This window comes from Miniopterus natalensis, chromosome 18 (genome assembly GCF_054644295.1).
Source record: "Miniopterus natalensis isolate mMinNat1 chromosome 18, mMinNat1.hap1, whole genome shotgun sequence".
Taxonomy (NCBI): Eukaryota; Metazoa; Chordata; class Mammalia; order Chiroptera; family Miniopteridae; genus Miniopterus; species Miniopterus natalensis.
This window is the reverse complement of record NC_142098.1, coordinates 34,799,704-34,824,287: the sequence shown is the minus strand read 5'-3', so window position 1 is coordinate 34,824,287 and position 24,584 is coordinate 34,799,704. Positions and strand designations below refer to the sequence as shown.

Genomic DNA, 24,584 nt, shown 5'->3' with positions numbered 1-24,584 from the left:
GGGCACAGCTGGAAGAAGGCATAGGAAGGGCCAGAGACAAACAAGCAAAGGACTGACTCCCTCTTGTCCAGACTCAGTTCAGAAGCCAGGAGAGAGAAAATGCCTCTGAAAATGAACTGAAATCAATCCCTCAAGGCCTTCACTAGCCAACTTGTCAAGCATCAGTCCTCAGGATGAGGGAAATCTCTGGGAGGGTGAAAAAATGGCGGGTTTAAATCCCATCCAGGCTACTTCCTAGCTGTGGCCTTGGGCAAGTCAATGACCCTCTCTATACCTCATGTGCAAAACACAGATAAGAAGAGCACCTGGCACACAGGCTGGGACAGGTCCCAGGCTAGGCAAGGCCCACAGAGAGACTAAGTGACTTGCCCGGAATCTCACAGGTTGAGGGGTGGAGCTGGGACTAGGACCTGGCCCTGTCTCACCCCAGGGACGCAGCCCTCAACTCTGCATGGTTGTGCACTCCCCCCTTGGGTCTGTATAGCAACCCCCCCTATGAATGGATATTTTATTACTTCTACCAGGTGGGAAAACCATCCCTAGACCAGTAAATAACTGGGGCCTGGGGGGAAGGGTGAAAGAACTGGGTCCATCTCAAATCCTGCTGTGTTCCCAGCCTCGCCCAGTACCAGCCTGGGGCAGATGCACCCTCTGGGCTCACACGGCCCCCTGCAATTCCCCCATCCTGGCCCTGACCACTCCGAGTGATCCTGTCAGGGTAGGAATCGTGTCCTGTCCTGGTCACCTCTCTGCCTCACAGGGCCTGGAACAGGGTACAGACTCTACCTGTTTCACTGGCTGAAGAATAAATGAATAAATAACAGAGAGAAAGGAGCAACTAATGACTGGAAAGGAATGAAGGAGTGAATCAGAGAATAAGCAGAATAGTGCCTGGCACACAGTAGGTGCTCAATAAATGTCTTTGCTTGATTAGTATAAGGACAGTCGAGAGACAGGACAGTGGTGACAGATGGTGGCACACACACACACTCTACAAACCACTCCCTAGAGAACCAGCAGAGGTGTTCATTCCCAATATTTGACAACCAGCATGGCAGGGGACACTGTCCCATCTGGAAAGCTGGGACAGAATCTGTGTCTGGCGATTAGCTAGGAATCAGGGGGTGTCCCAAGGTTCCCAAGGAGGGGCCAGAACAGCAGGGCAGATTTGGGCCATCCAGGAAGATATGGTAACATTTTAACAACCAGATCAGCTATCCCAGGCTGAGGGCAGGGCTCCGGAGAGAAACTTTTCATCATATATCCTCCTGTATCTTTTAGTTGACAACCACCAGTTACCTTTTCACAAAATGTCAATTTAAATCAAATCTAAAACAATATGGAATTAAACAGAAACCAGAGAGGGGCAGAGAAGCAGAAACTGTGATAGAAAGGAGCAGAACCCTGGCCTCCTCGCCCCTCCCCTGTGCCCGTGGGACTGAGGGACCTACTTCTCCAACAGCCGGGTCACAGCCTCCTGGGCCTGCTCCCCATAGATGTTGCCCTGCCTCAGCAGGCTCTCTGCAGCCTGCACAGCCACGTGCATCTTTTGCTGGTTCAGCTCCATTGTGGTGAGAAAATCCCGGTGCTGTTTCAACGCCTCCTCCACTGACTCCACAGTGCCTGGGAGCTCCAGACCCGAGAGTGCCATCTCCTGGGAAGGGAGTGGGATGGTGCACAGGTCAGACACCCCTCCCGTCCATTCCAGGACCTGGCAGAAGTGGCCAGCCTGGCTTGCCACACCACTCTCTTCCCCCATGTTTATAGCATCAAACACACCAGGCATGGTCCCACCCCAGGGCCTTTGCTCATGCTGGTCCCTCTGCCTGGCAGTCTGTCCCTCCAGATATCCCCATGACTGGCTCTTTCACTTTCTTCAGATCTCTGACCATCCTGCCAAAAATATCATCCTCCACCCCAGCTATGTTCCTTTACCTTGCTTTATTATTTTTCATAGCATGTACCTGACATAATGTCATATATGCATTTACTCATTTATTGTCTCCTCCCCCACATATATACACACTAGAATGCCAGCCATGTGTGGGTGGGATTTTGTGTTTTGTTTCCTTAATGCATGAACAGCCCCACAATAGTGCCTCATACAGAGGAGGCACTCAGTAAATATTTGGTTAATTGATAAAGACTGAACTGGATGCTGTGTGCCCTCAAGGAAGTTCTCTCTCTGGGGTTAGTTTTCTAACTGATAAAAGGGGGGGGGGGTCAGAAAGGGTCTCTCAAGGACACCTCAGCTCCAATATTTAGTAACCTCATGATTCTAGGGCCTCCCGTGCATCCCCCCAGATAATCCTCAAACTGAGTCAGCTTTCTCTAGATAACCGGCACTGGTGGTCACTTTCTCAAGTGATCTCCAGAAGTTGGTGCCTACTCTTGGACAATCTGAAAACTGATTGTTCTGTCTTGCCCAAATCCCAATCTTGGTTCCCAAGCCAGAATGACCTCCAAACTGGGTCAGCTGTTCCCAGAAAACCACCACACTTGATTCCTCAAGCCACAGACACAGTTACCTCCTCGGGAGAATCTGCAAACTGCCAGCCCCAATAAGAAGATCATCTGCTAATTTAGGCACCCACAACCTTATAATCCACAATCACTTACTGATCCCAATAATCTCTCAGCCTGAATTACCTACTTCCATAATCTTTATTGTCTGTCCTCTCCTAGGATAAAGATTATCCACCTCAAGGTTTTCTTCAAACCCCATTAACCATCACCAGTTAACCTCATACTCTATTTCCTTCGGGATAATTGACACATCCAGGAAGCCACTCCAATGAATAGCCAAGCGCATACTCACTGGGGGTGTTCCACAAACTGTTAGCCACCTCAGCTAAAACACCAGCCCTCCCATCCTAATCTTCAAATTCTGTTACACACATGTTCACACCTGATGTTCCACAAATGCAGCTATCTATACCAGATACTCTCTCCACTTCCACTCACCTCCAATAAACCACAAACCCAGTGGGCCCCGCAAACACACCCCTCCATTCATTCCCCTGTCGCGTCGGTCTCCGGCCCCGCCCCGCCCCGCCCGCGCGAAGCCCCAGCTGGCACCTGGTTGCGCAGCACCGCGAGCCCCTGGCGTAGGTCTCGCAGGAAGAGCTGGTAGACGTGCGCCTGCACCAGCGCCTCCCTGCGCGCCTCCCACAAGCCGAGCAGCTTCTGCCAGCCAAGTTCGAGGTGGGGCAGCCACTCGTCGAGCGCCAGGCCGGGGCCCAGCTCTGCGCCGTCGGCCGCCAGCAGCGCCTCGCTGGCCGCCACAATGTGCGCATAGTCCTCCTCGCGCTGGTCCACCTCCTCCTTGAGCGCCGCGTGGCGCGCCAGCAGCCCGTCCGCCTCTTCCAGGCTGCCTGGCAGGAGCCCCTCGTCACCGCCCGCCGCCTCCTGGGCGCGCACCAGCCAGTCCAGGAAAGCGTCCAGGTCGTGAAGGAAGCGCTGTAGGCGCCCAGCCGCTGCCACAGCCTCGCCACAAGCCTGAGCCGCGCTGGCCAGCGAGCCCCACTCAGCGCCCAGTTCTTCCGCACCTTGGTGCAGCCGCGCAGCCTGCGCCGGGAAGCGCGCGGCCAGCAGCGCTGCCTCCTCCAGGAGGGCCGCCTGGCGTGGTTCCAGCGCTTGCAGAGCCGCCTCCAGGCCGCTAAGGCGCCACTGCAGGGCGCCGCCGGCTCGGGGAGCGCACTCCACAGCCCTCCGCTTCTCGCGCACCTGGGCTCGCACCTCGGCCACCTCCAGCACGTGGTTCTCCACCAGTAGCACCGCACTCGCCTCCTCTTTGCGTTGTTCCACCAGTTCCACGATGCGGTTCCACCTATCCAGGGGAAGGAGGGTGGTTTGAGGGGGACAAGGCCTCCTCTTGGGCGTGGAGGGCCCACCGGTCCAGGGTAGAACCCAGTGACCTTGGAAAGACTGTTACTGAGCCCCAGTTTCTGCCTGTGTAAAAATGGAACCCTACCTGCACATTTGCTTAGAGCAGCAGTTGTCAAAATGAAATCTAAGCGAGGTCAAAACTAGCTCCGTAATAATGGTAAGACTAGGCTATCTGCCTTCACACTCTCATTGTCTCCAGAGTGCACAGTGGAGTTTTCCAGAGGCTGCATAACAAAAACCCAGCACTGAAGCTGACCCCACAAAGTTGCTGGGAAGACTGAATAAGTGTGACCAAGAGCCCCAGCTCTGGATTCAGACAGAACTGTGTTTGACTCCAAGTTACAAGACTGCGTAAATCATGTTAAGGATTTCGCCTCTCTGGGTCTGGGTCTTCACCTCTGAACCCTGCCCACACTGCAGGAACTGCTGGGACTGCTCTAGGGGGAAAGGTATTAATTTGTTACTATTTTTAAAAGTCTGAATTTTGGAACCTTTGCTATGGAAATTGGAATGTTGAGAGATAAAATGAAGTGTATAAAGTGCTTAGAAAATTTTCCAGAAGATATTAGATATACAATAAATTATTCCTGGACAAATAAATTAGTATCCCACTGACATGTATTGTATCCTTGTTTTATCACATTATCACTAGCACTGGGTATTAACCTTTTTCTTTTTTTTTTCTTTTCAAATCTGGCTGTTTACCAGGTGGCCATTATCTCAGAGGTATGGAACTGCCATTCTTGATTTCCACTGTTGAGTGAATGAGGAAAGGAATGAAGGAAAGAACTGTTGTGAGATACCTAGAAGGACTTCCAGCCCTAGGCCCCACTTACCTGCTGTTGAGATGGTCCTGACAGGAGCGCACCTCGTCTGAGCTGGGGTGGCCTCCTTCCACCAGCTCCTGGACCGTGTGGTTCACATCCAGGACACGGCCCATTAGACTGTTCATCTCCTGGTCCAGACTCTCAAATCTGCAGGAGAAGGGTGGAAATTCTCAGAGACACCTGGATCCTGGCACCTGCCCACTTTTTGGCTTTTATGAAACTGCCTTCACCTGGATCTTCTCCTAACTCTCCAACCTCACCTTCTCGGGCTCCTTTGCCAGCTCCTCCTCCCTCTACCTGCTGCTTAAATGTTAGATTCCTCAGGGCTCTGTCCTGGGCCCTCTAAGCTTCCCCTCACACCCTGCCTGGGCCATCTCACCCATCTTTGCAGCCTCAGTCTCTCATCCCTGAACTTATGACTCCCACACCTCAGTCTCCTGCCCCAACCTCTTTTCTTCTGAGTGGTCTCTTCAACCTCAAAAACCTGCTGTACACTTCCTTGGGGCTCCTCATTCCCACTGTGACTCAAACTGGCTTCAGCATCTCCCCCCAAATTTGTTCTCTCTCTGGACTGGGTCCCCATCTCAGGAACAGCCCCACTATCCCCCAGGCCAGAGCTCTGGGCCCTGTTTTGGAGAGCTCCCCGCTCCCAGCCTGTCCACCCGGCCTCCTGCCCTGGTCTAGTCCTATCCTCTCCTACCGGGGTCCTCATCCCAGCTGCCTCTTTGGACTCCCAGCTACCACTGTCACCCCCTCAAATCCACCCTCCATATAGCAACTAGGGAGATCTTTTTAAAGCTGGGCAGGTTGATTAAAACAATGCCCCAAGCTGTGGCATAGGTAACTGTGGGCACAGTAGGGACAGGGAGCAGACCTGTGTTCCCAGCAATGCCCAGCGCAAGACCTAGAACAGAGCAGCAGTTCTCTAAGTACCTGCTGAGAATGATGAACAAGGTGCTCAGAGAAACAGGTGCAGAGGGCTCATCCACTAATTTAACTCATTCCTAAATCAGCCAACAAACAAATCAGTGTCTAACATCACAGGGCGGTAAGTGCTATGAAGAAGCGTAAAGCAGGACGAAGAGAAAGTGACAAGGGTCAGAGCTCATTTATTAGCGAGGGGGGTGACCTGTGTATATGGTAGTGGGAGTCCCAGGGGAGGGGCCAAGCTGGGATATTCCTGGAGAAACTTAGGTTAATTTTCTGCCAGGTGAATATAATCCTCATAGTAATAACAGCAAAAGCTCCTGGAATGCTCCCTGTCCCCAGGCATTCGCTAAGTGTTCTAGATTTATTTGCTCATTTACTGTTTCCCACAGCCTGGAGGTTGGGACTAATATCATTCCCATTGTACTGGAACCCTGGTTCCAGCTGAGCGAATACAAGAACTGCTGAACCAACGAAGGAGAGACTGTGCGTGAGGGAGGGGACCCTGGAGCCCCACAAATGCGCGCTCACCGGTGCTGTACCACCTCAACGTCGTCGAGGGAATCTGGGACGCGCATGGAGAGCAGCCATTGCTCCTTCTCTCCGATCCACAGCTCGCACGCGTGCACCTCGCCGAACATGCGATAGACAGCGAGGGCATCCCGCAGCCACTGGCGCCGCAGCGCAGCCATCTCGGTCACCTCCGCGAAGAGCTGCTCGGCCTCCACCACGCGCACCTGCAGTGCCACCACCAGTGGCCCCGTGCCGCTAGCGCCCCCCAGTGTCGCCAGCTGACGCCGCAGGCCGCCCACGGGGCCGCGATGCGCTTCCACCTCCCCTGTGAGCGCGCGATGCTGGCGGGCCAGACGGCGACTGGACGCCTCGTCGTGGCCGAAGTCGCCCGCAGCTGCTAAGCGGTAGGCGTCCCGCAGCCAGTCCAGGAGCCCGTCGAGGTCAGCACCGAACTGGTGCAGCGCCCGCGCCTCCTGCAGCCGCCGCTCGCGCCGCGCCGCCGCCTCTTCCAGCCGCTGCCAGCGCCGCCGCGCACTCGCCGCGCGCTCCGCCAGGCCCGCCATGTGCACCGTCTCGGCGCCCGGGCCCTCGGCGCCGCCCGCCGCAGCCAGCTCCTCGCCACGCCGCAGGGCCTGCTGCAGCAGCGCCCGCCGCCCGCCCAGCTCGCCCTGCAGGATCTTGTGCTGCGCCAGGAGGCGCGCGGTGCTGGACAGGTCGTGTGCGCCGCCCGCTGCGCCCGGGCCGCCGCCGCCGCCCGTCGCCTCTAGGAGGCGCTCCTTGTCGCGGGCCCAGCTCTCGGCCTCCTCCAGCTCCTGAAGCAGCGCCCATAGGCTCCTGGAGGCCTCCAGCTCCGCGCGCCGCAGTGCCGCCTGCTCCTGCAGCTCCGCCAGACAGCCGTGCACGTGGTTCACGCGGTTGCAGATGACCTGCGGATCGCAGGGCTGGTAGCCTGGGCCACGAGAAGGGGAGGATCCCTGGTTGGGCACGGGAAGGGGGCAACCAAGAGAGGGTGGTGCAGGCCATCTGACCAGCCCTTGGCTGGGCTTCACCAGGGGCCAGGTTATGAGTCCCCTCCTCCAGGCAGCCTGCCCTGACACCTCAAGTCTGGGGCAGCCACCTTCTCTGACTCTCTTAGGCTTCTCTGCTTCCCCCATCCCGGACCTGATCCCTCTGGGCTATCACTGCCTGATCTACCTCCCTCACTGGACCGGGAGCCCCTGGAGGGCAGGGCCTGGGGTGTCTTTCATCACACCGTGTCCCCACCATTGTCCCGCACAGAGTGGAGCAAAGAACAGCAGCCTAATGAGAATAGTGACTGAATGATGGGTGGAAACTGAGATTCAGAGGATCCTAGAATCAGTATATATTTTTGTAAACTGTTTCCTTCAGAACTGGACCAAATGAAACTGCTGTACTCTAAAGCCATTTCCTGGGTTCCCTCTCTCATTCTCAGCTGCCTTACCTATTAACCCTCAGTGATGACCTGATCTCCTTTTTTCTTCAAATATTTCACTTTCCTCCCAGACCTCTAGTCTGTGACCCCAAAACTGTGAAACTAACTTAATGGGCTGCAGCCAGCATTTCTCTAATGGAATAGAATAGAATAGATCAGAATGCAACACACGAGGGAAGGGGAAGTGTTGTTTGATAAAATCTTGGTGTCAGTGTGTGTGTGTGTGTATGTGTGAATTCTGGGTCATGAGTAAATGTATTTCTGACTGGGTTTCCGCACTACTAGATGGAATGTGGGATTTCTGTAATTCTGGACATTCACTGAAATTGACCCAAATACCAAGGCATCCAACTGAATAATAAATGACGACAATGTGTCTAGCCCAATGTCACGGTGTCATTTAATCCTCACAACCATCCTAGGAGTTCAGCATCCTTACTAGCCCATCTTACAGATGAAGAAACTGAAGCCGCTTGCCCAGGATCAGCTAAGACTGGATCAGGAGGCCACATTCTGGGCCACTTGTCAGGCAGTGCTGCCTCCTGTCACCATGACAATACACACCCTCCACTAGCCTGTTTGCTGTTTTCATGGTGCTGCTGCTTGTCACCAGGCACCAAGATCTCACAAGAAGATGAGGATCCTCCTGGGACAAACATCCTTAAGGTGAAGGAGAGCGTCCCAACTGCTCTCCTGCCGTTCTGATGAACAGGCCCTGACAATACATTACCTTACGGGGTCTTTTTATGATATTCACTGAGATCTGGCTATAAGGGCTTAGCACATAACAAGTGCTCAATAAATGGGAACTGTTGCTACAGACTCTCAAATCAGGAAGAACCTCCTGCTCAAGGCACTAATTTCCCTGATGATACATCCCTTTCTTCTCTCTCTCAGGAGTCATTCAGCTTCTAATAGCATCAGCTGTGAAAGTCGTCTCCCCAAGCCCCGTTGCCAGACTCACCCTGCAGCTGGGAGAAACGCAGGGCAGCCGCGTTGAGGGCCTCCACCCGCTCACTCTGGGCAGCGATGTCCCCCTCCAGCAGTCCATGCTTCTGCAACAGGTCCTCTGCCTCCACCAGGTGCTGCCCACACTCCCGGGACAGCAGCTGAGCCTATAAGAGGGGGAAGCACTGAGCATGTTTTTGGCATTGGCCCTGAGGCCACTCTCCCAACCCCAGTGCCCCTGTCAGCCCCTCTGCTTTCCACCTTCACTTGAACTCTGGTCTTTGTCTCAGTCTCCTAGTCTCTTTCCTCACCCCTCTCCCGCTGAATGTTCCGTTGCTCGTCTCCGTGTTTCTGGGCTCTGGCTCTGTTGCAGTGTCTCCCACTCGATGCCTCCATCTCTACCCTCTTCCATCTCTGTCTCCATCTCTCTGTGTCTCCATCTCTATATCTCTTTCTCTCCATGTGTCACGGTGTCTGTATCTCTCTCTGTGCTTTCAGACTTCTTTTCTCCATCTCTCTCTGTATCTTCCTCTCTGTGTGGTCCTTCTCAACTGGATTCCATCTTCCTATGTGCCTTTCTCTGTAGCCACTTAGGTTTCCATTGCTAATTTTGTGTCTGCTTCTCTCTCTCTCTTGGTCAACATCTTCCCCTGGAATAATCTTTCTCTCCGTGTCTGTTCCAGTCTCTCAGTCTCCATATCTCTGTGTCTTTTAATATATTTCTCTCTGTGTCTCTTTTTTCCTCTGTCTCTGTCTCTGTCTCTCACTCTTTCTCATTGTCTCCCCTCCCTCTCCATATCTCTGACAGCCCTGTCAGTGCCTGTACCAGTCCCTCCCCTCTGGGCACATCACACCCCCCTTGGCCCTCGTCTGGCCCCCACCTGCATCTCCTCCATCCAGTCCACCATGTACACCATCTCCTGGAAGACCTTCTGCAGGGCCAGGTTCTGCTCGAGTCGTGTCCTCCGGGCACCTACCAGCCCCGTTAGCAGGGCCCACTGGCGCAGGACGCTGTCTCGTTGGGCGGCCACCCGCCGGGCATCGTAGTAGCCCTCAGCTGCCAGTGCCTGGGCCAGCTCCGCCACGCCCTGCACACGCTCCTCATAGGCTGCAATGTCCGCCTCAATTGCCTCATGTTTCTTCATGGCCGCCTCCACGGCTGGCAGCTCATAGCCAAAGTTGTCCTGGGCCAGGGCAGACCGCAGACGCTCACCCATGCTGCCTTAGCAGCCCACCTGCTACCTTGACCCTGTGTGAACTTGGAAAACTCCCCACCTGCTGCTATTACCCTGGGGACCAATCCTACTTCCACTGTTACCCTGGAGACCAGCCATCCCATCCCCCAGTTACTATGGAGACCAGCCATCCCATCCCCCAGTTACTATGGAGACCAGCCATACCATCCCCCAGTTACTTTAGAGACTAGCTCCACCTTTTCCTGTTACCCTGGAGACCAGCTCAACCCTTCCCTGTTACATCTCTAACCCTAAACTTGTTACCAACTTGTTACCTAGGAAACAGGCCCCATCCTTCCATTTCCCTAGAGATTGGGGACCAGGCCTACCCTATCCTCTCACCTAGGAGACCAATTCTAGCCTCCTGAGTTACCCTGGACACCAGGTACAACCTCCTTTGTCACTTAAGAGATAATCACTTTCCCTATTTCTGAAAAAAACTAATTCTGTATTCTTTAGTTACCAGCCTCACTCTCCTGTTCCCCTGGAGATCAGGCCCACTCCCCCTACCCCCAAACATCACCAATCACTTAGGAAGACAATTGTCCCTTCCCACCCTCTTGTCACCTAATTACTTAAGAGATCAAGTCTCCCTCCCTGGTCCCAGAGCATCAGCCCCACCCTCCCTCCAAAGCCCCATGTCCTGTACCTGGGAGACCAGGCGCTGGTTCTCATTCAGCCAGCTCTCCCTCATGGCCACCTTGTGGTCAAACCTCTGGGCCAGTAGTTCCAGCTTCTCCTGCCGAATCAGCTCAGCCCGTAGGGCAGCCTCCCGCTCATGCTCTGCCTTCTCCAGCTGGCCCCAGGCCTAGAGAGACAGAGGGGGGCTCCTAGTCTAATGGCCCTGGCTTCTCTGTCTAAAGTCATTTGTGGGACTAATGGCAATTCTGTGCAAACTGGAAAAAATATGATGCTTCCTCATGACACTTTACTGCTGGAAACCCGTCAGGATGAATATCCCATTCACAATGTCTACATGGGAATGGCTCCCTTGGGCAGTGAATAGGCTACACAACTCCACAGAGGAACGCCACCTCCCCGCACCCTCCACCTCACCTTGTCGATATCCCAGATGCCACAGCCCTCCCGAGGCACATAGAGGCGGCGGTTGCAGGCACGCAGTTTGCTCTGGATGCTGAAGAGCAGCACCTCCAGGTTCCCCTTCTCCTGAAACCTGAGGGTGCTTGAGCTCAGGAACCCACCTGCACACCTCCGCCTGCTGCCCACCCTCCCGAGCTGGGCCTCACTTGACGGGCTTCTCCAGTGTGCAGTAGGCCGTAAAGGCCTGGAGCTGCTGTTGCACCCCACTTAGTGAGTTGGCGAACTTCTGGTTGCTGATGAGGCCCACGGTGCGATGGATCCAGGCCAGCAGCTCGGCCGCCAGCTCCTCGTAGCGCTCAATGATCTTCCCCACCTCCAACACCTGGTCCAGGACCTGGCCCAGTGCAGGAAGTTGGGGGTCAGCCTCACGCCAGGTATGCCCCCGCGTGATTTCCAGGCTCCCACCCAGCCCACTGCTTGGTTCCTCATACCTTCCCAATACGCTTGCCCTCCACAGCCAGAGCCTTCATCTTGGAGAAATAGTGGTAGAAAGAGACCACATAGGTGATGATGGACTTCTCATCAGGAGCCTCCATGTTGACATCTGGGGGTGAGGGAGAGTGGGGAGCATGATGGGGAGCCCTGGGGCAGAGGGACTGAAGGTACTGGGGAGCGAGGGAGAACCCACTTTTTAAAAACTTTTATTTATTAATTTTAGAGAGAGGAAGAGAGAGAGAGAAAGAAACATTGATTTTGCTGTTCCAAGCATTCATTGGTTGCTTAGAGATCAAACCCACAACCTTGGTGTATTGGGTGATGCTCTAACCAACTGAGCTACCCATCCAGGGCAAGAACCCGCTAGCTGTGTGACCATGGGCAAAATAACCAACCTCTCTGTTCCTTAATCTTTGTATTTGCCAAATGGAGATCTGCCCCATGGGATTACATAGAGCCTGACACATATAAACCACAATAGAAAAGTGATCTATAATTATATTTTGAACACACCAATCTACCTTCCACCTCAGGGCCTTTGCACACACTGTTCTTCATTTCCGAAACACTGTCTTCCCTTCTGCGTGCCTAACTCCTACTCATCCTTCAGGGCTCAACTCACATTTCCTCAGACAAGCCTCCTGGTTCACCCTGTCTAGAGCTGGTACTGGCCCTCTTCCTCAGAGCAACTTTATCATTTCCTCCTAGTTCCTCCAAGTTCCTTATCATCATCTGTAATTATATATTCACTTATGTGATTATGTACTTACCTACCATTTGAACTCCATGAGAACATGGGCTATGCCCGTCCTTCTCTTCCTGCCATGTCCAGCACACAGTAGGAGCTTAATAAATATTTATTAAGTGTATGAGTAGTTTATGAGGCTTGAGGTCAAGGACACAAGATCTGGAGACAGCACGAGCTTAAATATAAGCTCAACCACTTACTCACTACATGTCCTTAGAAAATAGCCCTAACTTCTCCGAGCCTCAGTTTCCCCGTTGTTACAGCAGGGATAACCACAGTGCCTGCCACCTAGGAAGACTGTAAGTATTGGAAAGAACAGCCCGGCACAGAAGAAAACACAAGTTTCCAATGACCGTTTTAATTTACCCACTGAGTGCCCATTATGCTCAGCCCGCCTGGGGAAACTGACATCCGCTCACCGCCCACCACGCACAGGCACCGCGCACAGAGCAGGGCTACGCGAGGCGGGTGGGTGAGGGCCTAAGACCATGAAGTCCGGAATCAGAAGTCCTGTCTACTGGTTCTCAGTGGCACCCTGAGCAGGTGACTTCACCTCTCTGAGCATTTGTTTTCGGAGCTTTAAAAGAGGATCGGTCAATTCTGTCCAAGCAGGTCAGTGTGAGGATGAAAGGGGACAATTTTGATCAAATTCCCAGCCATGTGCTTGGCACATAGTAGATGCTCAGCAAAAGGGAGCAGCTGTTATTCCAGAGATGGGGGATTGGTGTGGAGGGTAGCCATGGGTTGGGGATGAGGCAGAAGTCAGGGGTGGGGCTGGGGATGGACTGAAAATGGGGAAGGGGTGGGGCTGAGGACAGAGTTGTGGATGGGGACAGACACAGGGATGGGCAGGGGAAAGGAATGGGGTTGAAAATGGGATATGGGGATGGGGATACTGTTGGGAAGGGAGTTGGGGTTAGAGATGGGGCAGTGTTGGGGTTGAGGATGGTGTTGGCTTTGGGACTGGGTTTAGGGAGGGAGAGGTGGGTTTGAGGGGAGATGATGGAGATGGGGTTGGGAGAGGGGAGGGGCTTAAGTTGGAGATAGAAATGGAGTTGGGTTGGGGTTGGAGATGGAGATGGAGAAAGTAAGGGACGTGGGGATGGGAAGGGGGAGGGACTGGAGGTGAGGAAGGGAAGGGGGCTGGAAGGGAGCTGGAGTTTGGAATGACTGGAATTTGGGGCAGGGTAGAATTGTGTTTGGAATGGCATTGGGGACGGGAGCCTCAAAGAGGGAGTTGGGGCTGGGGCCATGCAAGGCTCACCCTCAGGGTCCAGCAGACGTGCCAGCCCCAGGTGCTGCTCAGCAGTGCGGAAGGCTCTCTGCAGGTTGTAGTTGGCGTTGGACTTGGTAAGCTTGCTGAAGTCCACGAGATCGGGCCTGGGCAGGGGCACAGAGTGGGCAGGCAGCAGGTGGGCTCCAGAGCCAGTGGGCAAAAATCATCCTTGTCTTAGCCTCACCCAGGGCGAGGGGCAGAAGGTATGGCCAGGTCAAGGGGAAAGCTGTGTGTGCTGGCTCATGTCTGTGCAGCTCTGAGGTGTGATTGGGTGGGTGTGCAGGGGGCCAGAAGGGAGCTGTGGGTGCACCATGAGAAAGGGGTCTGATGGGAGGAGGTGTTGTGCACACACTCGAGTGGACCACCCACAGTGGAATGAGCTCCCCACCCTGGGACATGTAAGCAGCAGGTCCAGGCTGTGTATGTGCATGAGTGTCTGTCTGCGTGCACACATCTGTGTGAAAGCTCACACCTTTCCATGTGTGCACAGGGTATGTGGCCTGGACAGAGGTCTGTGCAGGTGTGTGAGCCTGCATGTGTGAAGGGAAATGTATATGTGTGCACAGAGGTGAAGGCATAGATCCTGTGTCTGTGAGTCTGTATACATACGTGTACAGGTGTGTATCTGAGGAACGTGGGGCAGGGCAGGGCAGGGCTGGGTTGCCCCAGGCCAGGTGGTACCTGTGCCGGTGAATGAGAGCATTGAAGGCCAAGCCGTCCCGCCAGCTGGTGGTGAAATTCTGGATGTTTACCTCTGGGTAACTAGCAGCACAGAAGGGAGAGAGTCAGGGGGGGAAGAGGGAGGGAGGGAGGGACAGACATGGATGGATGGATGGATGGATGGATGGATGGATGGATGGATGGATGGGCCAGGGATATACAGATAGACAGGAGAGGAGTAAAAAAGAGAGAGGCAGAGGGAGGAAGGAAGAGAAGGAAAGAAGGAGGGAAGGAGGGATAGAGAGACAGAGAGAGCAAGATAAAGAGATGGAGAAGGAAAGGAGGGGGAAAGAGACGGTGGGGGGGGGGCGAAGAGGTAAGAACAAGGACGAGCAGACACACAGGTAACGACTGACGCTGGGAGAAACAGATTGCACTGCAAGACAGACAGCCCCAGAAGGATGAGAGACAAGGCCCAGTCTCCCTCCTTCCTCCCTGAGGCTGCTCTCCAGAGGGCACTTGAGTTTCAGACCATGGCCTCCCCGAAGGGCAGAGTTGGGAGCCCAGGGGCCATGCCCAGCAGAGTCTGTGCACCCCTTTCTCAACCCCACTGAAGGCCCCCAGGACCCTGAATTTCCCACACAAGCTGCTGAGCCCCAGCACGTGCCCTGCTAGCTGACAAGTGGACGGGAAGTGGCTGGAACCTGGAGCTGGAGGATCCACACAGGGGCACATGAGGCGTCTTGTGGTGCAGGATGAGTCGGCGGGGAGAGAAGGGAGCAGGCTGGGGACAGTCCACCATTTCCAGCATTGGTCTCTGAGGAGCCCAAGTTCTAATTTGAACCTGACCTTCCAGACTGTTTACAGGTTCATTCCTCAAGGTCAGACGAATGAATGTGTTTTATTAGTTCCACATGTATCTTTTGATACTTAGGATTTGAACTGCCCCTTGCATTTGTCCCCAAAGGAACCCCTGAGGTTAGGGCCCAGCCTGCAGGGGTGGGAGGGCTTACCCAGCTGTCTTCATCTGACACCACAAGAGTAGTGCATCCTTGGCAGAGCGGGTCTCTCTGTTGTCCTCAGTCTCAATTTTGATGACTTGAATCTGTAAGGATACAAAACTCAACTTTGGGGGCCTGGGGGGCTTGAGGCTGGGACACCCCACCCCACCCCTGCTGCAGGGAGGGTAGGAGGTTACAGAGGAAATGGAAGAGGCAGCTTCAGGCTGGAGTGAGAGTTCAGGAGTGTGAGCTGGTTCAGGAATGTGAACGGGTTCAGGAGTGTGAATGGGTTCAGGAGTGTGAATGGGTTCAGGAGGGTGAGTGGGTTCAGGAGTGTGAATGGGTTCAGGAGTGTGAGTGGGTTCAGGAGTGTGAGTGGGTTCAGGAGTGTGAGTGGGTTCAGGAGTGGGCTGGGACATCCACAATGGGGGAGGCAGTGGTAGATGAGGGTCTCAGTTTCCAGGGATGCCACCATCCTTGGTGTCTGGGCCACTTCCCTAATCCCAGCCATCATCATTTCCCTCCTGAGCTAGTGCAGTGGCCTCCATGCTGGTCTCCCTGCCCCACCTCCACAGTCTGTTCTTCAAGTGACAGAGGGACCCTATGAACACCCAAGTCAGGTCACATGCCTTCTGTCCTCACTGGCTCCAGTTCACTCTGGGTAAAAATAAAAGTCCTCACAGTCTCCTCTTGGTAGATCTCTGACCTCATCAACAGCTCGCTCCCCTCCAGAGACTTCTGTCCTCTTCACTAAATCACCAGTGTCCTCCTGCCCCAGGGCCTTTGCACTGGCTGTTCCTTTTGCCTGGGACATCCTTTCCCCAGGTCCCCACAAGGCTCTGCCCTCTCCTCAAGGTCTGTACTCACATCACCTTCTTAGTGAGGACTTGACCAACCACTCGATTTTAAATCTCAACATGTAAACCCAAATCACACATCCCACTTCCCTGCCTTACTATCTCCTTAGCATTTAACATCATCTTTACATTTTATTTCTTTGTCTGGTTTACTGTCTTCCCATTATGGACTGAATTGTGTCTCCCCCCCCCCAAAAAAAAATCCTTAAGTTGAAGCCCTAACCCTCAATGTGACTGTATTTGGAGATAGGGCCTTAGGGAGTTAGTTAAGGTCAAATGAGGTCATAAGGATGGGGCCCTAATCTAACACGAATGGTTTCCTTATAAGAAGAGGAAGGGCCCTGGCCTGCGTGGCTCAGTTGGGTGAGCCTTGTCTGGTGCACTGAAAAGTTCCAAGTCAGAGGGTCAGGGTGCGTGCAGGAGGCAACCAATCCATGTTTCTCTCTCTCCCTCTCCCTTTCTCTCTAAAATCAAAACATATTTTTTTTAAAAAAGACCTGGAAGAGACCCTAGGGACATGCCCACACAGAGAAAAGATCACGTGAGGATGCAGAGAGAAGGTGGTCCTCGGCAAGCCAAGGAGAGGGGCCTCAGGAGAAATCAAACCTGCTGGCACCTTGATCTTGAACGTCATGAGAAAAGAAATTTCTGTGGTATTTTGTAACGGTAGCCCTAGTAGACTAATGCACTCACCACCTTGTACAAGTTCTGGGACCACATGATGTTTATGTTTTGTCTTTTGCAGTAACAGATGTCTATTTTGTTTCTACTCCATGTTATCTCAAGGTGGCTCCGCTGTCCCCCAGCCCTCTGGCCAGAGCCTTAGGCCTTGGCCTGAACACCTCTCTACCCCTCCCCTTGCCCTGTGGCATGCCTGCCCCAGCTTCTTTCCTACCTGCCCTCCTCTTCACCTCCCTAAGCCCCACCCTCAGCTCCAGCTCCAGACTCTTCCCTGGGCTCCCAGCCTCCAATTTTGTCAACCACCCCAATATAGAGTGATCCTTCTAAATCTGACTATGCCCCTCCTCTTGAGGAAACTCTCCAATCTCTTGCCATGTCAGACAGAATAAAACCCAAACTGCTTATCAGGGGTCCCCTGGGCCCCGGCAACCCCTCTGACCACATCTCCTCAGTCACCCCTGGCCACCTATTCTTTCGCCACACTGGTCTTTCTGTGCTTCCAACATGCCAAGTTCATTTCCGCCTCAGGTCCTTTGCATCTGCCGTGTCCCCTACCTGAAATGCTTTCTCCTTTCAAATTCATATGTCATTCAGCAATCAGCTTCTCAGAGAGCCCTTCTCTGATCACCCAGTCTAAAATCTCGATACCATCAACCTAATATTTTATATCCCTTTTACTAATTTATCATAATCTCTTCTGCATAGCTCTTTTTTACTTCTCTGCCTAGAACTGGCCCTTTTCCCATACACCCCTTGTTTAGGTTTTTATAGGTTTGTTTATTGTCCATCCACAAAAGCATGAAAATCTATTTTGTTTCTGAACTGGAGAGAAATTGTCTGGATTTTAAATCCAGCTCCACTACCCAGCCGTGTGACCTTGAGCAAATTACTTCACCTCTCTGGGCTTGCTTTTTCACTGGTAAAATGGAATAATAAATAGCACTTAGTTGATGGGGTTGTCGTGTGTATTAAATGACACACACTTAGAATAGTTCCTGGAACACAGTAAAAATGTATAAATGATGATCATAATGATGCTGGTGATAATGATTATTATTTTTTTTATCATTATTTTCATTTCCACCACCTGGAAGAGGGTTCCTGGAGCATATTAGAATTTTTTGGAGTGAATGAATGAATGAATGGTTGAGTAGATGGGGGAGGCCCTCCTAAGGCCCCATTGCAGGGGGCCGCTGGGCAGGGGACACTTGGGGATCACCTGGAAGCGCAGGATGATGGTCCAGACCAGCCCCAGGGTCAGCCGGTGGTTCCCATCCACGATGTCATGCGAGCCCACGTTCTCCAGGTGCACGCGCTGCTCCTTCAGGAACTGCAGAGCCTTGTCCACGTTTTCCAGCGAGTGGATCCTCATGCGGCCGCGCGTGGGCCTTGGCTAGGGCGGCGGGGCGTTGGGAGATGGAGGGCCAGACCTAGCGCACTGTGCCCTTCCAAAGAAGTCCTCCCCGTGCCGAGCCCCGCCCGCCCGAGTGCGGGCCCTCCTGCCCACCCGCACCTTCTGGGACGCCCCACCCACCCATTAGCCAGGCCGGGGACCCTAGCCCAGCCCGCGACCCCCGGGCCAATCCCCTCCCCCCAGGCCTCCAGGCCCGCTCACCAGCTGCTCCCCCGACAGCACTTCCAGGAGCCGCGTGAGCACGAAGCCGTCCCGCAGGTCCGCGTAGAGGTCCCCGATGTGGCAGCCAACGCGGGCGAGGTGTGAGTTCACCCACTTGGTAAAAGTTTTCTTCTGCACGGCCTCCCGCTCATCTGAAGGACCGGCTCTGATGAGCCCCCGCCTCCCAGAGGAACCTCCCCAGGAACTGCCCCTCCAGCTTCACCCAGCCCCCCACCGCCCACTGCTCGGGCCCAGCTCTCCACCACAAGGGCTTTGCACAGTCGGCTCCTCCCACCTGGGACGCCTTCCCTACCCCCCGCTGCCCACCTGAAGACAGCTTCCTTTGTCTTTTATTTTTTTATTTTGAAATATGTTTTTATTGATTTCAGAAGGAAGAAGGGAGTGGGCGAGAGAGAAACGTCAATGATGAGAGTCATGGATCGGCTGCCTCCTGCACGCCCCCTGCTGGGGATGGAGCTCGCAACCCGGGCATGTGCCCAGGCTGGGAATCCAACCGCGATCTCCTGGATCCTAGGTCGATGCTCAACCGCTGAGCCACGCAGGCCTAGCCTCCTTTGTCTTTTAAAGTTTTCCTGAGATACCACTTCCACAAAAAGCCTTCCCTGTTTCCTACCTCAGTTGGCTCTGTTCATTCATTAAACAAATATTTGAGAGCCTACTATGTGTCTCCCACTGTTCTAGGCTCTGAATATAGGCAGAGCCCTTCTTTCACAGAGCTCAGTTTAGTTGAGGCACAGACAATACAGTAGAGAGCCTTGGAGGGACCCATGGGGGAGGGACAGGGTGACAGCTGTGTTTCAGGAATATCTCTGGCTGCTGTGGGGCTGGGGATTGAACCCACAACCCAGGTACGTGCCCCCCACCAGGAATCTAACCCAATACCCTTCAGTGCAAGGGCCAATGCTCTAACCACTGAGCTATGTGGGCCAGAGTATAAATTAGACTACATTTAAATTAAGAAATTCTGTTCATCAAAAGGCACCGTTAAGAGAATGAAAAGACAAGCCACAGAGTGGGAGAATAGATTCACAACACATATATCTGACAAAGGACCTGGACCCAGAATATATAAGAACTCCTGAAAAGCAATCCGAAAAAAAGCAGGGAAATAGGCAAAAGACTGAATAGGCACTTCACAGGGTATCCAGATAGTCGATAAATATATGAAAAGGTGCTCCACCTCATTAGTTGTTATTAGTCAGCAGGAGGATGCAAATTAAAGGCACAATAGCATGCGTACCCACCAGAACAGCTAACAGGAAAAAGACTGACCATAGCAAGGCGTGGGCGTACACCAGCGGAGTCACTTATGCACTGCTGGGGGGAATGTAAAATGCTACAGACTGGCAGTTTTTACTAAAGTTAGGTATACACCTACCCTATGATGGAGCAATATCACTCTGGGGTGGGCGGGTCTAAGTCAACCAGAAATGAGTGCTTATGTCACCAAAAACATGTACTAGAAAGTTTAGAGCAGCAATAGCCTGTAATAGTTTCATTTGTAATCATTTGTAAAACTAGCAATTACTAATTTGCAATAGTCTAGTTAGTGGCAGCCCTAACCTAGAAGCAGCCACAATGCTCATCCACAGCATTGGGTAAGCTACGGCCTAGGTGCACTGTGGAATACTATACAGCGATGAAAGAGCCCCTGCAAGGATAGGCAGACGTGGATGACTCTCACAAGCAGAGTGCTGAGTGGCTGTAGCCAGACACCAAACGGTGCATGCTGCATGGTTCCATTTATATGGAGTTCAAACACTAGCTAAAGGAATGTGCGCTGATAGAAGTGAGGACAGTGCTTACTTTTGGGATGCAGTGATAGAGAGGTGGCCGGAGGCGGGCTTGTCTGGGCTGTCACACTGTGTTTTCTTATCTGCGGGCTGGTTATAAGACGGTGCTCGTTTGTGGAAATGCTGGACATTCCTGATTGATCTACCTTTCTGTGTGCATGTAATACTTTAATAAAGAGTATTAAAGTATTAATGCTCTCAGTGTGGCTCAGTGTGGTTGAACGTCAACCCATGAACCAAGAATTCCCCAGTTCGATTCCCGATAAGGGCACATGCCTGGGTTATGGGCTCCATCCCCAGTAGGAGGTGTGCGGGAGGCAGCCGGCGAATGTTTCTATCTCTCTATTCCTCTCCCTTTAAAATCAATGAAAACATATTTAAAAAATAAAATAAAACATCCAAGTAGGTGACCAACCATCCCAGTTGTCCCTGAGCGCTTCATTGCTAAAAGCAGGAAGTTTTTCTCATTCGCTCTCAAAGTTCTCAGGATCCAGGTTTCTAATAAAAAATGCAAAAGGGCCTGGCCAGGCGTGGCCCAGCAGTTGAGCATCGAACTAGGATCCAGGAGATCGTGGTTCAGTTCCCAGTCAGGGCACATGCCCAGGTTGTGGGCTTGATCCCCAGTCAGGGGCATGCAAGAGGCAGCCGATCAATGACTCTCTCATCATTGATGTTTCTATCTCTCTCTCCCGCTCCCTTCCTCTCTCTGAAATCAATAAAGATATATTTTTTAAAAATGCTAAAGGGTTGGGACTATAAGGATCTATGTGTATTAGAGTTTAGACTTCTAAGAGTCTGAGATCCTAGGAGCCAATAGTTAAATTTTCTAAGGCCTATGATTATAAAATTCTGTTTACAAGAGTCTCCATTTTGAAACATCTCAGGTTCAAAGAATCTCTGAATCTGACATTCTAAGCTCCTAAAATTGGGTGTTTCAGCATTTCGGGATTCTAAGAAAGCACACTTACAAAATCTCACTTCTCTGGAACTGTGCACATCTCTAAGGTTTAGGGCTGTTCTGCTCCACATAGCAGCCACAAGCCACAGGTGGCTATTTAAATCTAAACCAATTAAAGCGAAGTAAAATTACAAATTCAGCCCATCAGGTAGCACTGGCCACATTTTAAGTGCTCATAACCACAAGTATTAGTGCTCTATATATTGGACATCACAGAGAACATTTTCCATCGTCATGGAAAGTTCTATTGGACAGAGCTGGTCTAAAGATTCAAGTTCTAAGTGTCTGTAACTGTCTTCCCATCCTCTAGGCCATGAGGTATTGAGGTCCACAGACGACACCCCAGCAGCCCCCTCCATGCCCTCCCTCTCCTCTCCCACCCCAGCCCTCTCCCAGGTACCTGCCAAGGCCTTGATCCGGGAGCACTCGAAGAGCGAGGAGGCTGCCGGCTGCTCCCGCTCCCAGCCCCGATCTGGGCTCTCCCAACGGGCAGTAGGGTTGTTGTTGTTAGAGGCTGGCAGCCCGTCCATGTTGTCCACTTCCCCTGGTATCTGCGCCATTAGGGAAGGTGAGGCCTGGGGATGGGCAGAGGCAGATTAGGGCAGGAAACAGGGCCTGAGCTCAGACATCCCACCTCTAACAGTGACTGGCTGAGTCATGCCCCTCTCTCATCCTCAGTTTCCCTGTCTTTAAAGTGGACATAATAGTAATGACAATAATGTTCACCCTGACCACCCATAGGGCTACGGTAAAGCACCTGCCTTAGCTGGCACATTGTTAGTGTTGATAGAACGATAACATTGTTATCAATAGAACTTTATATTGCTGTGATAATAATAATTAACATTTATTGAGCACTTGCACTGTACTCAGTACTTTATGTGCATTATCTTATTTAATTCCCACAAATTCCCTAAAGAAAGGCTATTGTTAGGCCTATTATACAGAGGAGGAAACTGAGGCACAGAGGGATTAATTCACTTGGCCAAGTTCACAGCTAGTGAGTAGTCAGGATTCAAACACAGGCACTGAGATCAAACGATTGCATGAATGGTTCCAATTCTTCCTTATAGCCACACCCTTTGTCTTATAACTCTTCAGTGTTCTTCGACTGTGGCAATGGGAGGGCTGGAAGAGTGAGGTGAGGGGACATGCCCCACCCATTTACTCTGGGTTTGGCCACATGGCTTTGATGAACAGAATTAGGTGGAAGTGCTGGTGAGTTCTGAGCCTAGGAGTCAAGAAACCTTGCATGTTTTTGCTTGTGCTTGACTGTGGCCATGAGAAAAACACTGCAAGGCCAGTCCAGAGCCAAAGCCTGGGGTGTTCCAGCCAAGACCAACAAGAGCAGCCAACAGTCAACATCCCCCTCCCCACCCTAACAGACATGTGAATAAGCCAGATGAGCCCAGCCTGTCACTGACCTCAGACTCCATGGCTGCATAAATGTTTAAGTGTTTTAAGACACTAAGTTTGGGGGTGGTTTCTTATGCAGTATTATTGTGGTAACAGCTAACGGACATACTGTCCGACTCCAGAGCTATGCTCTAGAACACTGCCAGATTGTAAATATGAAATTAAGGGGGGTGGGAGACATCAGATACATCTCCTCTACCCTCTGGGACCCCAGGCTTGATTCTAAGACTAAGAAAGGAGGGACCTGGGAGGAAATCAATGTCTCCCTTCTCAAAAGGTTCAGACAGTTGCCAACCCACCAGATTCTAGGAAGGCAGGGTCTAGGCCTTAGTGTAGTGGAGATTGTCTCTTTAGGTGGCCAGTCCAAAATCCATTGCTATTCTTCCCATCTTCCATAGAAAGCTATAAGTGGGCACATGGCTACTTACCACCTGTGTGACCTTGGCCAAATCGCTTCCCCTCTCTGGGCGTCAATTTGTTCATCTGTAAAATGGTAATTATAATAGTACCCATTTCCCAGGGGTGTTTGAAGATGAAACGAGTTAATAATTCAGGGAACATGGTAGCTGGTACCTATGAGCCCTCAAAACATGGTCCTTGCTAGTATTTCCATCCTCTGGTCACATAGCAAATCAAAGAGCCTGTGCTGGAGTCAGACAGGAATGAGTTCAAGTCCTGCTTTATTCTTGCTGTATCTTTAACCCAATATCTATAGTTTGGCCTCTCTGGGCCTCAGTTTCCCCTCCCTGTTAAGTAGTGAACATAATTGTTTCCTCAATAGAGGACACTTGGAGATGGGGAGCCCCTTAGCACTTGGAGAGCTCTCAGTCAGGCCGCCTGGAAACAGCCCTGGGCAGCCCTGGCCATTACAGGATTGAATGGAGAAAGAAAGAAGGCGGTGGAGGGTGAAGGGTGGGAAGGGGTGGCTATGGCCCGAGCAAAGGCTGGCGGGTTGCAAGGCTGAAGGTGGGAGCAGATGCTTTAACCTTTTAGAGGCCGCGCCTCTCTCTCCCTGCAGTCTCGTCACCGTTCGCAAGGAGGGGGGCCTGGGAAGGACAAGGCCTGGGTGGAAGACCCACGCATGGCGCGGAGGCTGGACTGGGCTGGGGGGGGGGGCTCATTCTGCCCTCCACCCTTCGCCTCCCCGCAGCCAGGGAGACCCTGGGGGCTCAGGCCACCGCCACGGCGCGCGGGGGAGGGATGCTCGGGCAGGTGGGGAGACGCAGGGAGGGGCTGTCCGCCCCCACGTTGCTCACCTGGGCCCGCGGCCGCGGGTGCCGCTGTCCCCGCTGCTGGCGGCGCCCGACCGCCCTCCCGGTCGGCGTCCGCGGCCCCGGCCCCGAGCGGCCCGGCTCCGCTCGGCCTCGCCCGCCCCGCTTCTCGGCCAGATCCGCATGCGCCGCCGCGGCCGCCGCTGCCGCCGCGCCTCCCCCGCTCGCGCGGCCGCTGCGCTCGCGCGCCCCCGGGACCCCCTCCCGCCTGCGTCCCCCGCCGCCCCGGCCGCCCGCTGCGTGGGCCCACGCGGGGTCACACGCGCGGCCGCGGCGTGTGAGGCACAGGTACACCCGTGGGGGCCAGAGGTAGCGTCACACACAGTGACACACTCCCACACTGTCACACACACAGGGTCACATACAGTACCACAAACATTATCCACATTCACACACTCAGGCGGTCGCCCCCCTCATATGGGGTCGCACAGGTCAAACGTGCAAACCCACAGGCCCACACGGGGTCCCCCACTGACACAGCGCCAGACAGTGTCACACACTGTCGCCGAAGTAGTGCTACCACCACCACCCAAACACACATCACACACTGCCCTACACTCCTACGGGTGTCGCAGAGTGCTACATACTCACACATCACACACAGCTTCACAATCACACAGTATGACACACATTTTACACACTCAAACTTGTCACACCAGCCACACTCCCACGGGGGGCCACACATCCTGCATTATCACACACTCACACATCCCGTCACAGGAGATCACAAACAGCATCACAACGGTAACAGCCACAGCCACACACTCAAATGGGGTCACCGTGTCACACATCCTTACATGACACATGCAGTGTCACACTGTCACAATCTAACAGAGCCACACACTCTTATCATGTATCTCACACATGTCTCACACTCACACCATGTGCCCCAGAGTCATGGATGCATATAGCATCACAGACGGACAGTGTCACCCAGAGTGTCACCACAAGGTCACACGA

The 24,584-nt window shown here is 53.1% G+C and overlaps 1 protein-coding gene across 1 annotated transcript in view; it reads right to left on the bottom strand.

Moving 5' to 3' along the window:
* Positions 1-22,839, bottom strand: part of SPTBN4 (spectrin beta, non-erythrocytic 4) — a 54,875-nt gene extending 32,036 nt beyond the window's left edge. Inside the window, exons 1-17 of the mRNA XM_087827229.1 lie at positions 22,782-22,839; positions 21,338-21,512; positions 18,166-18,317; positions 17,770-17,943; positions 15,025-15,116; positions 14,033-14,113; positions 13,340-13,455; positions 11,324-11,436; positions 11,039-11,226; positions 10,848-10,965; positions 10,441-10,599; positions 9,438-9,740; positions 8,573-8,723; positions 6,174-7,104; positions 4,725-4,862; positions 3,079-3,829; positions 1,452-1,654 (exon numbers count right to left, since the gene is read on the bottom strand). Coding sequence (XP_087683355.1) covers positions 1,452-1,654; positions 3,079-3,829; positions 4,725-4,862; positions 6,174-7,104; positions 8,573-8,723; positions 9,438-9,740; positions 10,441-10,599; positions 10,848-10,965; positions 11,039-11,226; positions 11,324-11,436; positions 13,340-13,455; positions 14,033-14,113; positions 15,025-15,116; positions 17,770-17,943; positions 18,166-18,317; positions 21,338-21,497 — 3,830 coding nt within the window. The 5' untranslated portion in view covers positions 21,498-21,512; positions 22,782-22,839. The remainder of the gene's footprint in view (positions 1-1,451; positions 1,655-3,078; positions 3,830-4,724; positions 4,863-6,173; positions 7,105-8,572; positions 8,724-9,437; positions 9,741-10,440; positions 10,600-10,847; positions 10,966-11,038; positions 11,227-11,323; positions 11,437-13,339; positions 13,456-14,032; positions 14,114-15,024; positions 15,117-17,769; positions 17,944-18,165; positions 18,318-21,337; positions 21,513-22,781) is intronic.
* Positions 22,840-24,584: the final 1,745 nt, after the last annotated feature.